Below are 12,991 nucleotides of genomic sequence, written 5' to 3' on the forward strand. Positions count from 1 at the left end.
CTGACAGTTGATATTTTGAATATGTGTTCTGAAATTCTGTCCTGTCATTCCTACCAGGCATGGAATATTATGGCATCTGTGTTGATTCACAGTGTTTGATCAAGATGGCTGACATTTTGAAGGTTTGTTGCATAATCTTCCATAGATTTTTAGATACTCACAGTCTTACCAGTTACCGATGATTTTCACTTTCTCTGTCTATTTAAAGATTGAAAGATAGAAATGAATATCAGAAAGGTGACTGGTACTCACCACCTTTGGGCTGTAGTACCTCTAATGTACCCTAGGGGTCATGCATGACATGTCCAGTTGCACTGCATCTTGTGTACACCATCATTTGCTAACTTACTTGTGTGTTTAAGGAGTGACCTTCAACCGATATCAGTTTTCCAGCTGACTATGGATGTATGTTACTTCGTTTGAAATATATTTATCTTACCTTAGAAGAGGATTGGTATGGTGGAGTCTGATGCTTACAAGGCAGCTGGTCACCGCTTTCTCCTCAGTAGCCATGTGCAGCTAAGGACGGTAAGTGCTCATCATGGATACAAGTTTGTTTGAGCTGTTGTTTGTGGAATGTCTTTTTTGGTTCCTTGTGAAGCATTTAATTTTTGAATACAGAGGTATAAGGAATAGTTTAAATAAAGCAGTAACTGTTGTAATAGTCTTACCGTACATTTCATCTTTAATGTACATATGTGCATGATGTAAGTCTTCATGTTATGTCAGTGCTCTACATGCTTGTTTATCCATGCTTCAGGTGTTGTTTGATGAGCTCCACCTAGACGAGAGGTGTGAAAACAGACAGAAGCTGGCCAGAACCAGTGTCAACAATCTGAAGTCTACCTCGGAGTCTGTGGTAAGATTACACTTGTTGATATATGGTTACTGATACTCAGTGAAAGAAATACACCATCACATTTTAGTGAACAGAATCAACCAAAATGTATTGATGGACTCTTATCTTTGTTGCTATTATTAGGGTTTACCTATGCATAGGTCTAGGTCTTGGGAACAAGGCATACAATTTTGTAAAAAAGATCCGTGAGTGATTTCATGGCTTTTCAACTCAGTATATCAAAGAATTGGGATTTTGAAAATTTGGGATCCAGTACCTTATGTTAATCATTTTAGAAATGATGGCCAATAGTTTGGTACCCTCTGAATGTTTATCCATAGCTTTAAGTCTAGAATTGCCACTGCATTGGGTCCTAAGTATAACTGATTACAATGTATTTTTTTAAAGCTGGTGCAGCTGCAAGGTCTACATCCCCTTCCAAAGTTGGTATTGGAGTACAGAAAGGTGGTATAGTTTCATCACTTTTTGGAATGAACTGCTTCCGGTTGCAAATTAAAGTAATTTTGTAACTTTGCAATTTTGTTAAGATGTAAATCATGTAACTCTGCATCCAGAAATAGTACAATCAATTTGATCATTAATCCAGTGGTCTGAAGCTTTTCATGTACTGAAATTTGTCTAGCTGGAGAAAATGAAGTCCACCTATGTTGATGGTATCCTGGCATGCATAAAGGAGGTAGGAACATTCATACCTTTTAAACGTTTACAGTATACATGCACATTTATGTCGATGAGTTGAAGGTATATGTTTGCAGATGGCTGGCATGTAAATCCTAATGTGGAAGTGTAGATATGGGTGAAGCAATGCTGCCTTGATGGAGGCATCTGAGATCTATTATTTAGTTTGGTGCTGTCTCTTGTATGACACTTTATAAGTCAAACTTTCTAACAGTGGGAACATCACCATCTCAAATGTTAGCAATCAAATATTTGCAATTATGAAATTTTACTGGTTTACTAGTGACCGTTAAAGTAGCTAAAATTAAGAATCAAGAATTGCAGTATATGCATACATGGAATAAGCAGTTTGTCTTTTTTTCCACAGGGAAAGCTGATTGCAACCTGGTAAGACTCTAGAGACAATTTCCAATGCCAAGGCATATTTTTGTACTCAGAATTTGCCTACAACTCTATTGAAGCACTTGGTCTATAAGCAGGTGTAAAAAGGTTGTAGACACCACCATGAAGTCACTGAAGCAGTGTTCTGTATGAGGTAACACCTGTTATGTCTGACTATTGCAGTTTTCTTTTGCAATCTTGACAGTTGGCAGCCTTTGCGTAAAAACTATAAAACATTTATTTTTTCATTGAAAAAATAGAAAATAAAAATTAGTATGCATCATAAAGATGTTAAAGAGTTAATCTGTGTACTGCAGGGATCACACATCAGCAGCTACAGGAAGGCTAACCTCTGCCAATCCTGTAAGTGTCTACTTCACTATAACTCATAAATATTCAATTGTGGATATCTTTGGCAGTTTTTTTTCAAGGATGGCAAATTGTCATACGATGGGTTGTGCCAGACGATATCATTTGTAGAGCTAAATAGTAGTGTACATGTGTATTATGTACTATGCAACAAGTCCAATTAATGATGATCAATTGTTTAGAAAATGCAAATGAAAGTTTGTTTGTTTTACAATGCAGAACATCCAGTCTGTGCCAAAGCAGCCACTTGAAATTGTAGAAACATCCCACAAACAAGCATCAGAACGTATGTATGTGGTTCAAAACGTTACTTTTGATGATTAGTAACATGATGATTCCATGAATCCTAGTTTATTTTTCCAGTCTATAAGCCCACAGTTAATGCTGTTTCTTACATGTAGGTGGCAAACATGAAACAACAACTTTGCGTGCCAGGGAACCGTACATTGCCAGAGAAGGATGCTCATTTCTAGCAGCAGGTATCTGGTTCTATCTGTTACTGCAGCACTTATCCTGTATAACCTCCATAACAACTTCGGAGCCAGTCACTGGTACAGTACCTAGAATGACATGTCATACATTGTCCTGATATCTCCAAATTTCTGAAAAAACTGAACCAGTTGCAATTTGGAAAATGAACATCCCGTATCCCCTTGAATGTGAGCCCTTTTCATTAAGAGCCTTGTCGAATAGATCTTTGCCTGCATGATTTGTCTATATCTCTGTTATGTGCACAGATTTCCAGTCCATAGAGTTCCGCTTGCTGGCACACTTCTCAAAGGACCCTTCCTTGCTGAAGGTGTTTCAGGGTGATGGTACGAAGGATGTCTTTGTGGAACTCGCTTCTCAGTGGTAAGGAACAGGTTCCTTTTGAAGTCAAATCATTGTCCTGCTTACATTTCAAGCCCCCCCAGGATTTGCGAACCAAGGAAATCAGGAATACCTTTTGTAGATAATATAGGATGTCTACTTTCAGACAGTAATTGCATCATTTTTCCTTGAAAATAATGCAACCAGAAAATAATTCTGTGTTATTAAGTCTGAACTGGTTTCTTAGACGACATATCCCTGTGTTATGGTGAAGGCATTTCAGCACCATGGAGAGTACATCACCAGAAAGCTACGAATGTGATTATTCAGCTGTTGTGTTAGCTGCTGCACAATTTCCTTTACAAAATGCAATAAGAAAATGCCTAAGCCTTAACTGGTTTCTTAGTTGACCAATCCTTGTGTAATGTGTTTGAAGGCATTTCAGCACCATGGAGAGTACATCACCAGTGCAGCTAAGAATGTGATTACTCAGCAGCTGTATCACCTGCTACTCTTCTTTTTCTCCTACACAAGGATGAATGTGCCACCAGGATCAGTGCAGACTGCAGACAGGGAGAGGACAAAGAGAGTGGTTTACTCTATCATGTACGGTGTGGGTGAGTAAGACAGTTTACAGTGCACTGTGCATCTTTATTGTAAATAAATAAATAAACTTTTCTGTAACAAAGTAAGTAAACTCACCAAATCTTTGACTGTTTTTAGATGTGAGCTGGACACCAACACCGATGAACTTCATGCTGATATGCATTTATTAGGTTAGATGATCATGACGATTGACCTCTTAATCAAGCCTTCAAGCAAGTGTGTAAGACTTATAAATTTGTTTATTTAATAAAACCCAAATGGCCTCTGCAGGACCTGAGAAACTAGCAACCTACCTGAATGTCAGTGCTGCTGAGGCTAAAGGATTTATCTCTAGCTTTCTCCGTAAGTTCTAAACTTCTTTCTTTTTCATGGAAACAGACTTTGAACATTATGTTATATATACCATTGATTTGTAATTTAGTGTTTATTTGTGGAACTCAGGCTTGGAATAATGGAAGTAAATTAGCAAATTCAAAATTCAATGCCTTTCTACAGGCAGGTTTCCTGGCGTGAGCAGATTCACCCACAAATGTATAGAGGAGTGCAAGGCTAAAGGTGACAAATGACATGCATTTAACATACTGAAGGATACATGGTTTGCAAATAGCACCTAAAAGTTTGTAGAAAAAAGGTTATGACTAACCTCAAGTAGCATTTTCAAGATAGAAATTTTGAAATATACAATTATTATGATTCTACTTGTATTTCGAAGGATCATGATGTAGAACCTTTGCTAGTAGTAGTATGCATATATGGTTTTATTATACCAAACCATTGCATGATCTGAATGTCCTCCATTTACTCAGCATTTTTATATTTCTGTTAGTTGCTTTACATACTGTTTTCTGTTTCCAATATTCTGGTGGCTAGTTTAGAGACAAATAACAGTACTGGGATCTTAGTAAAGAATAAAACAGCAATGCTAAAATGCTTTGATTTTAACAACTTTCTACAATCCTACAGGTCATGTACGGACTATCCTGAAACGATGGAGGCTAATCCCAAACGTCAAGTCACCCAACTTTTTCCTTAGATCTCAGGCTGAGAGGCAGGCAGTTAACTTTGTTGTCCAAGGTTTGTTGGTCACACTATTATTTTCGCAGAGATAACCATGTGAACATTTAAGAATTTTCTTATTTCCTTTAGACCAGGCCATGTTTTCATGTACTACAGTAGTAATTTCTGGGGTTAATCTGAAGAAATCATTTTTTTAAGATGGGACAAGAGAGTTGAAAGAAAATTGCATAAACAATCTCACACAACCTCCCCCCATGATCATCCCTGGTCCAACCACAATGAGACTTGCATGTTAAAAGAATCACTGAAGGGTCACAGCACTAAGTACATGTACAATGCAAATTGAGCATTTTTAGAACAGAGTGACAGCATGCATTATATGGATGTTGAATCTCTAGTTTCTCTACTGAATCTTATTGATACAATGTAGGTTCTGCAGCAGACATTTGTAAGTTGGCTATGATCCTTGTGGGAAAGCAGCTGGCAGAACGAGGCCTGAAGGCCAAGTTACTGATACAACTGCACGATGAACTTGTGTTTGAAGTTGCAGATGAAGAAGTGGACACTGTCAAAGGTAACAGGCAGTGCTAGCGAAAAATACTTTATATTTGTAGCATATTTTCTAAAGCATACCCCAACTGAAGGTAGCTTATCTAGCAGTCTCAAGTCTGTATTCTGATATCATGTTGTTTTCTTAAGTGTGCTACCCCTATGTTGGCCATCGAAATATTGTCGTAAACAGAGATAAGTAGATTATCAGCAAAGCCAAATCAAATTGGACTAGATTCTTCAGCTTTTTTCCCAATCACTGAAAGTTGCAAAGGTTTTACCTCTGGTGAACACCCTCAAACAACTTACTATCATGATGGCATACTATAGGCAGATGTTTGTAAGCTCAAAATGATAGATTTAACAATAAAGAATTAACAACATGGGCTTCCAAACAATGAGTTGAACAGAAAAAAAATCAAAGTTGGAGACAGCACTCGATGGCCATCTCATATATTCTTGTGAATGCTGGCCCTTTCAGACTAATTTCAGTTGATTTGCTGCGCATCATACATACGAATAAAGCATCTCATATAATACTACCCAATTTCCTGGACAGAAATTGGTTATATATTAATATGTAGTACATAATATGTGTTCCCTTATTTTGTTGAGGAAACTAGACTCATCTTGATGTTTCCTGTTTAGGAGTTGTCAAGGATATCATGCAGTCAGATGACTTGCTGTGTGGTGGTAAAATAAAGTTGCAGGTGACTGACTTTGTTTTTGCTATTTTGTAGACAAATGTAATCAAAAAATAACCTGCATTAAAAGTGACTGATATTCATCATGACCATAATTGCTATGTTTTAAGTTGGCTAATGTTGCTAGTGTGCTGGAATTTGTTTTTGCTGCAGTTTGACCAAGGGCTCAGAGTGTCCTTTCAATATGTGGCAACTTGTTTGAAGGAAATATTGTTGACTTGTGTTCTTGTTTCCATTCATTTGGGGGGAGTGAAAGCGAGCCAAAATTGAATGTAAATTTGGAAATTGTTCGTGTATTTGGCTTAATAGCTCATCAGTCAGTTAACCTTTCTTTACATGTGTTACAGGTACCACTCAGAGTGTCGATCAGTGTTGGGAAATCCTGGGGAGGGATGACAGACTTGGAGTGATGCCATGGATGTTTTCTCAATGACAGTCAGATCTGTTTTATTGGCAGCATTTGGAACTGAAGTGAATGTGCTCCTCTATCATTTTCTTGGACCTTTAGCGATGTTTTAACATAACATTCCATTCACATTGAAGAAATCTACCCTTCAACACACAGAAAAAGATGCACATTTTTGTGACAAAATACCTAACAAAGGCCAACATTCTCTTTAATTTTCAATGTATTGTTTTGATTCACATGATCTGTTAGAAGAAAGTGGGAATGAGAGTATGTAATGTGCTAACCACTGTGACAAGATTTTTTTGCAGTGATATTTAGAAATTACGAGATGAACAAAGAACAATATAGGAGAAAACCCTTTACTTCTCCTTCCTTTACAACAAAGCTGTAAATTTTCCAGACATGGGCAGACAGGAAAGTATACATATCAATCATCCAGCATTTGATAACACACCCCAGGTGATAATATGCCGGCAAAGATTGTTGTTATTATTTCAGGTATTTCAGCGATGGTATTCAACAAACTGTGGTCATTGAATAAAGCCACTGTTCTGTGTTTTGCATGGTTCCATGTTGTTCTCCAGTGCTACATTTGTCTACTACAGAAAGGAGACAATTTACAGTACATGACACATAAGGTCAGAACAGGTGAAAACGCAAGGTCAGAGAACTCTAATCTCATGCAACCGACTCTAAATACGCGGTCGGCGTCACACGGCAGGAAAATTGCTAATCACAGTCTGGGAGCTCTAAAGGACATTTTCGGCCAGAATAGGGCCGTTGTCCTCTAGATCTAGATCACTGTGCGATATTTAAAGATCAGCGCTAGCCGATTTCTGTCCAATACAACTAAGTAAATTTTCATGCAAAAAGTACCCTTGATTCTCTAGCTGACAATCTTGAAATTCGGTGACCTGGGCAGTGGCGATCAACAAAATCGGCCGACGGTTACGCCATCTTTATGTATAACTGATGGTTACATTTGTTTATATCACACGTCTCTATCCATGGCATGAAATATGCTTAATGTTAGATTGATGTGAATTGAAAAAATACAAAGGTCGGAAAATCGTAGTCATTTGGGTTAAAAGTATGCATAATTGGTTTACAGTGGATGACATTGATTTACAAGCGCATTGCTTTTGTGCCTACTCAGGCTACAAATAATATCATAAAGGGCCGCAACTGTTTATCTCACATACAGCTAGATTTGAACTAGACATTTAGTTACTAAATCAGTGCCTACGTTAGAGGGTACGTCCACGACACTGCATGAATTAGTGTCTTAAATTGAGAAAGAGTCCGTTCGCATCACGTCCGTCTCAGATCCCTTACACTGGTCATGGCCTATAAGCACAGCGCAACATATTGCTACAGTCCGAACTCCGAAACTTACCGTGCATCATCAGGCTCTATCATGGCAGATATTCGTACTCATGGTCAGATCCCGGATCCTTCGTGATGTCAGGGGGATAGTGCTCATAGGCGTAGTCGGTATGTTCAGCACAATTCGAAGATGAGGCTACATTTGGTCCTGGGAAGGCTCCAGCCCCACGGCTCAAAGGAAAGGGATGAAGTGACAGGATACCAACGTTCTTCTTCTGGGAGAGTTTGTTTTCGACAGGTGGGGTCACCCGCGGCAGTCTTAGTGGTACCATCTCTAACACGGCAGGGCCGGGAACATCTGCGCCAGTGCCAGTGCCTGGGAAGTTCGCTGAAAGACAATTAGTACCAACAAACGATTGTTGCATCTGTCCTGAAATTGCGTTCACGTTGCTATCGAGGGCAGGGTATCCAGGTGGCAAAATGTACACACGCCGAGTGCCATTTTTATTCTTACGTGCTTGTTGGTAGATGATGACCCTTCGCGCTAGGTACACCATAGAGGAGATGAACACTACTCCAAGGAGGCTGCCCACTGCTATGGTAGCTATAACGAGTGAACCGGACGAAGCTGACTGAGACACGGTAGTACTAGTATACGTGCTTATAGTGGTCTTCGACGTTTCCTTTTGATGGCCCCGAGGATCACCTTTAAATGCCACGTCACCCTGGCCAACTATGTATTGATCTGTAGGCTGTTTTACGACAGTGTCAGTTGTATACTCAAGACTTGTTTGTAGTGTAATGCTTCGAGACCATGCGGTGCTGGGAGAGCTATGACCCGTCTTTGGCGAGGAGGCAGTCGGACTAGACAGAGAGTTGTTCCCTTGGACGTTGCCAGGTCGGACAGTCCCTAACAATACCTCACCGACATGTTCTGTTCTGAGAACGCGCGGTGCCCTTGAGCTGTGAGCAACTTCTGAAGCTTGGCACTCTAGCAGCTGTCTGGAAACCTGCCACATGGGCAATGTCTGTAGTTGGGTCGGGGAATCACATGTCAGTTCGTTTATCCTTGCAATTGTGACGAGCAAAAAGCAGACCATACACGATCTGCAACAGACTAATTGTTTATTTGGGTCTTGCCCTGCACCACAGGCCTGCAAACAAGCAAGTTTGTTAACCAACCAGCGGGTCTTGCAGTCACAGTGGAATGGGTTGCTATGGACGACTAACCTTCCATTAAAGTGACTTTGACTTCCCACTTTAGGCTCAGTGATCGACACGAGCTGATTTTGGGACAAGTCTATAAATGCCAGTTCTGTGCCACCGGAGACAAGGACGCCGAAATCGAAGAACTTGATTCTGTTACGACTTAAATAGAAGAAGTTTAAAGCCGGCAAATTGCGTAGAACTGAAACCCATGGCACAGAATCGATGAGATTATTACTCAAATCCAGCGAGGTCACGAGTTTTAGCAAGGGTAGATGTGCAATGTTCCTGATTTTGTTGTGGCCGAGGTACATTCGCACAATGTCCTGCGGAATACCGTCGGGCACAGCAGTTAACTGGCGGAACCCACACGATACTGATACAGTTGGTGTTGAATGGATGCAGTCAATTGGCAAGTCACTGCCCTGTGCCCCTGCAGTACCGTATATGACGAGAAGATTCAGGATGCTAGCGAGGGTTGTCATCTTTGCGGTTCAAGTCAGCACCTGTTGAAGCCGTGAACAAGAAAATGGAAGCTCTTCTCAAATCATGGTCAAGTAGAGCACGCAGAACTGTCACGCTGGCAATGGACGATTTCTACGCTCACCTTTCCCCGGGAACAAAGGACGCCTGGTACAGCAGCCATATTGTGTAGCGTCTGAGAGACGGTATAATTCTATATTGCATAAATATGTATCCTTGAAACGTCTGCATCATGACGTCAATCAAAGCACGTACACCACGTAGGCCCCTGACATATAGAAACAAGAGCTTTTAAAAAAAGCTGGCGTTTCGGCTACGTTTATGAGTGTGAATTGTCTTTTCCCTTTACTTGAAGTAAAATCTGCCAGAGGAAGTCACTCAAGGGCTGTTCAGTCTATAAGAAAAATTGTCATTTTGGGAAATGAGTACTGTTTTAATAGAGAAAGGCAGATTTGGGAAAGCAATTTTGAAGTTACGTCACTTAACTTAAGTGCTTTTGAAAAAGCTGGTCTTGGCCTACAACTTGTACTTATTTGTAAAATGTATAATAGGCTCATTATAAAAGCTATCAATGTAATTATGTACATGGCACGCAATAAAACATAAAATTTGAAAAAGCACCATTGAATCATCAGCACTATGGTAATTAAGTGAAATAGAAGTTCATAACAGCTAAGGTTCTATCTAAAATGACTACCAAATGTCAAACAAATCAACAGCTACCTCATCCGTATTATTCTGGTTTCCGCATTTACAACATTTCTTCCTTATTTTCCTGGGTAATTTTGCTAAAATTCATGAAAATTCCCATAGTTTTGTGCCGAGGGGCGCCACTTTCCACGTCCGTGTTGTCTGAATGAAGTCGATACTGAACAATGGAGCATTTGCTACTGTAACAAAGAATCGCTGTTTTGCAAACAACATCAAGAGCCTCTGTTTACATCGGGGATAGAAGTTTAGTGGCGAGTGTTTTGCAAGAATCATCTTACCGCGCATAGGAGCCGCTGCACGGTATTTTCCATTACAATGAACAGAAAAATTCGAATGCCGGGTTTGGAATCTATGAAGTCCTGTTCATAAGACAAAGGCCTTGTATATATTAAATGAATATTTAAAAATAACAAATATAAAATATTTCTTTATTTATTAATGAGAAAAAATGATATTCATAAATATGATATTGATAGATTAATATAATATCAATATATATTTTTGATATTCAATATCTAAAAAGAAAAAAAAATCCATGCACGGACACGAACCCGGATCTTCTAGGTCCGAAGTGCTTCGCGTTGCCAGATAGGCCAAGCTGCGGTACGTAACTAGTCACTCTGGACGTAATGCTATAACCTCACTATATGGTATCATTTATGCCGATTTTTGGTCGTTTTCTTTACGAAATCATTTTTTTCTTCTGCAATCTTGTGGAATAGATGTAATATGGTCATTTTTCAGGATATCAAAGTCCGAAACCACAATGCAATGATATTTCCGAACAGTTGTAGCAGTTACATGCGGTCGCCCTCCTGTGTCACATGCAAATCTAGCCTGCCTGCCTTTTCGTGCTCTCTTGCCATATAAGGCAACGGCTATACAAGGATTTGGGAACGTATTGCCATATAAGGTCTTATTGTGTGCGACACAGTGTTGAACCAAGCTTCCCTGGTTCCTGCAAGGTAAAAGCCAGGACAATGCGTTCCGGCGCGCATGCGCCGAAACGCAAAAAATATCAAAGAAATCGAGTTGATTGTCTGCTGCCAAATGGGTCGGCTTGATTAAATTTGTAGCGTCCGAATATGATTGTAAGGGCTTCGCAGCACGACTCCTAACCTCATAGAACGATATGATACCTAGTAAATGTTGATCCACTGTGACACTCCCGGTTGCTACTGGCGGCTATATGGCATTTATGAGAGAGCCGCTCTGTAGCCATGTTTCCAGCTCATGAAAATGGAGGCATTGTTTTTGATCCGTGTGTTATTTGTCTTGGTGTGTGTCGACAGTTATTTGAATATTGTACAGTGACAGGATCGATGTGAGGCGGAAGGTGGTGTAACCGGAGACTGACAGGATGCGCGAAGGATGGCTTGGCCTGGCTGTAAAGTTGGCCCCGCAGGCTGGCAGGAAAACACCTAGACAGGATTAAGGAGAAATTCACATCAATCAATAAAACGAGAAGTTCACAAAAACTCTAAAAATTTCACGGAGGTATGAGATCTTCGATTTTTTTAATTTTTTCTTATTTTGGACTAAGGAATAAGTGATGAATTTACGGGACAGATCTAGATTCAGGCTCGGATGTTACTTTGTGTTACTGTTCATCGAAAGTTTTTGCTGACCTTGTTCTGATATGGGATTCGTGCCTGAAAACTGACAATGCCAAATATGATGTTTACCCTTTCGAGTAGTAGTCCAGCATGTTCTGCTACTGCAGTGGTCTGGACGCTCTTCAAGTGACATATGATAAATGTTTCTCATTGATTATGTAAATAAAGTCATCATTTGCATAAATTATATCTGTTGATCATCTTCTCTACCCAACTAACACAAGTTGTTCAAAGTATGAAAGTCTTGTCTTAGCAAAGAAGGCAATTGAACCATTTCCACTTAAATTATGCAATTATGCTCCCGCAGTTCCAAAGCCGCTAGGGAGGGGGCCCAAACCTGCAGGACCTACACCCCCTTCCGAGAGTTATCTGTCTCTAAACATCATGACCATAGCATGTCCAGAACACGAGATATTATCTTCATCATCAGTCGACGTGCTTACGCACCGTCGGGGTTATGCCGCCCCTTACGGGGTGACATACCCTTTCGTTGTCTAAGGCGGGGATGCGCCAGGTCTCCCGTCCGGGTTAATGGTGTAAATCACAGAATGGCTGATACGAGATGGAGGTTCGCCAGGCCCCCATCCGGGTTCACCCATAGACTCTACCAGTCTCCCCCGGTCGCTGGGAAAATAGTAGAAATTGGCCAAATAGAGTCAAATGTTTGAAGGGAGTTGGCTACGGAGAGAGGGTCAAATTCGCAACCGGTTGCGAATTTGACCCTCTCTCCGTAGCCAACTCCCTTCAAACATTTGACTCTATTTGGCCAATTTCTACTATTTTCCCAGGGACCGGGGGAGACTGGTAGAGTCTAGTTCACCCAGCTCGCTTTCAGTCAACAGCTACACGAAAATGACAACAGTAGACGCATGAGTCATGACTTTTAATTTTGATCTTATTTTGTTCTATTTGAAGTAAGTAAACAGAGACTGGGCATATGAGGCTGCATCTGACTCAATGTTTGCATCAGGACCACCTCAAAAGACGCAAAGTTGTATTGAAGTTTGAAAACTTGTGTCATTGTTTTTAATTGCTATACGATGCCCCGCTGTGATAGAGTATATCTCATGTCATTAAGCAAATGTGCTTCAAGAATTTGCAGATCTATAAAGTCACTTCATTTTGCTATTTGGTCCATAGCAGCTCTACTATCATTGCAGCATAGATCAAACGTATCAAAATTAGAAAACAAGAGTCTTAGGACCCAAAATCTCCATGAAACTTTGTTTTTTATTGTTTTTTTTTTTAATTTTATATCCTATCAACC

The 12,991-nt window shown here is 40.1% G+C and overlaps 1 protein-coding gene across 1 annotated transcript; it reads left to right on the top strand.

Moving 5' to 3' along the window:
- The first annotated feature begins 60 nt into the window (after window positions 1–60).
- LOC136431107 (DNA polymerase nu-like) lies at window positions 61–6,953 on the top strand. The gene is made up of 17 exons (XM_066422335.1): window positions 61–122; window positions 445–528; window positions 761–859; window positions 1,247–1,303; window positions 1,482–1,535; window positions 1,905–1,924; window positions 2,236–2,281; window positions 2,507–2,573; window positions 2,689–2,766; window positions 3,025–3,139; window positions 3,632–3,714; window positions 3,974–4,045; window positions 4,199–4,258; window positions 4,667–4,777; window positions 5,151–5,294; window positions 5,918–5,979; window positions 6,321–6,953. The coding sequence occupies exons 1-17, from the start codon at window positions 105–107 to the stop codon at window positions 6,381–6,383; spliced, it is 1,233 nt and encodes a 410-aa protein (XP_066278432.1). The 5' UTR covers window positions 61–104; the 3' UTR covers window positions 6,384–6,953.
- The last annotated feature ends 6,038 nt before the right edge of the window (window positions 6,954–12,991 follow it).

This window comes from Branchiostoma lanceolatum, chromosome 3 (assembly GCF_035083965.1).
Source record: "Branchiostoma lanceolatum isolate klBraLanc5 chromosome 3, klBraLanc5.hap2, whole genome shotgun sequence".
Classification (NCBI taxonomy): domain Eukaryota; kingdom Metazoa; phylum Chordata; class Leptocardii; order Amphioxiformes; family Branchiostomatidae; genus Branchiostoma; species Branchiostoma lanceolatum.

What these genes read in the sequence shown, in the direction of transcription:
- LOC136431107 (XM_066422335.1), top strand. An exon ending in GCCATGTGCAGCTAAGGACG is followed by an intron (nt 529 to 760) that starts GTAAGTGCTCAT and finishes TCCATGCTTCAG; the next exon opens with GTGTTGTTTGATGAGCTCCA. An exon ending in GTGGTAAAATAAAGTTGCAG is followed by an intron (nt 5,980 to 6,320) that starts GTGACTGACTTT and finishes CATGTGTTACAG; the next exon opens with GTACCACTCAGAGTGTCGAT.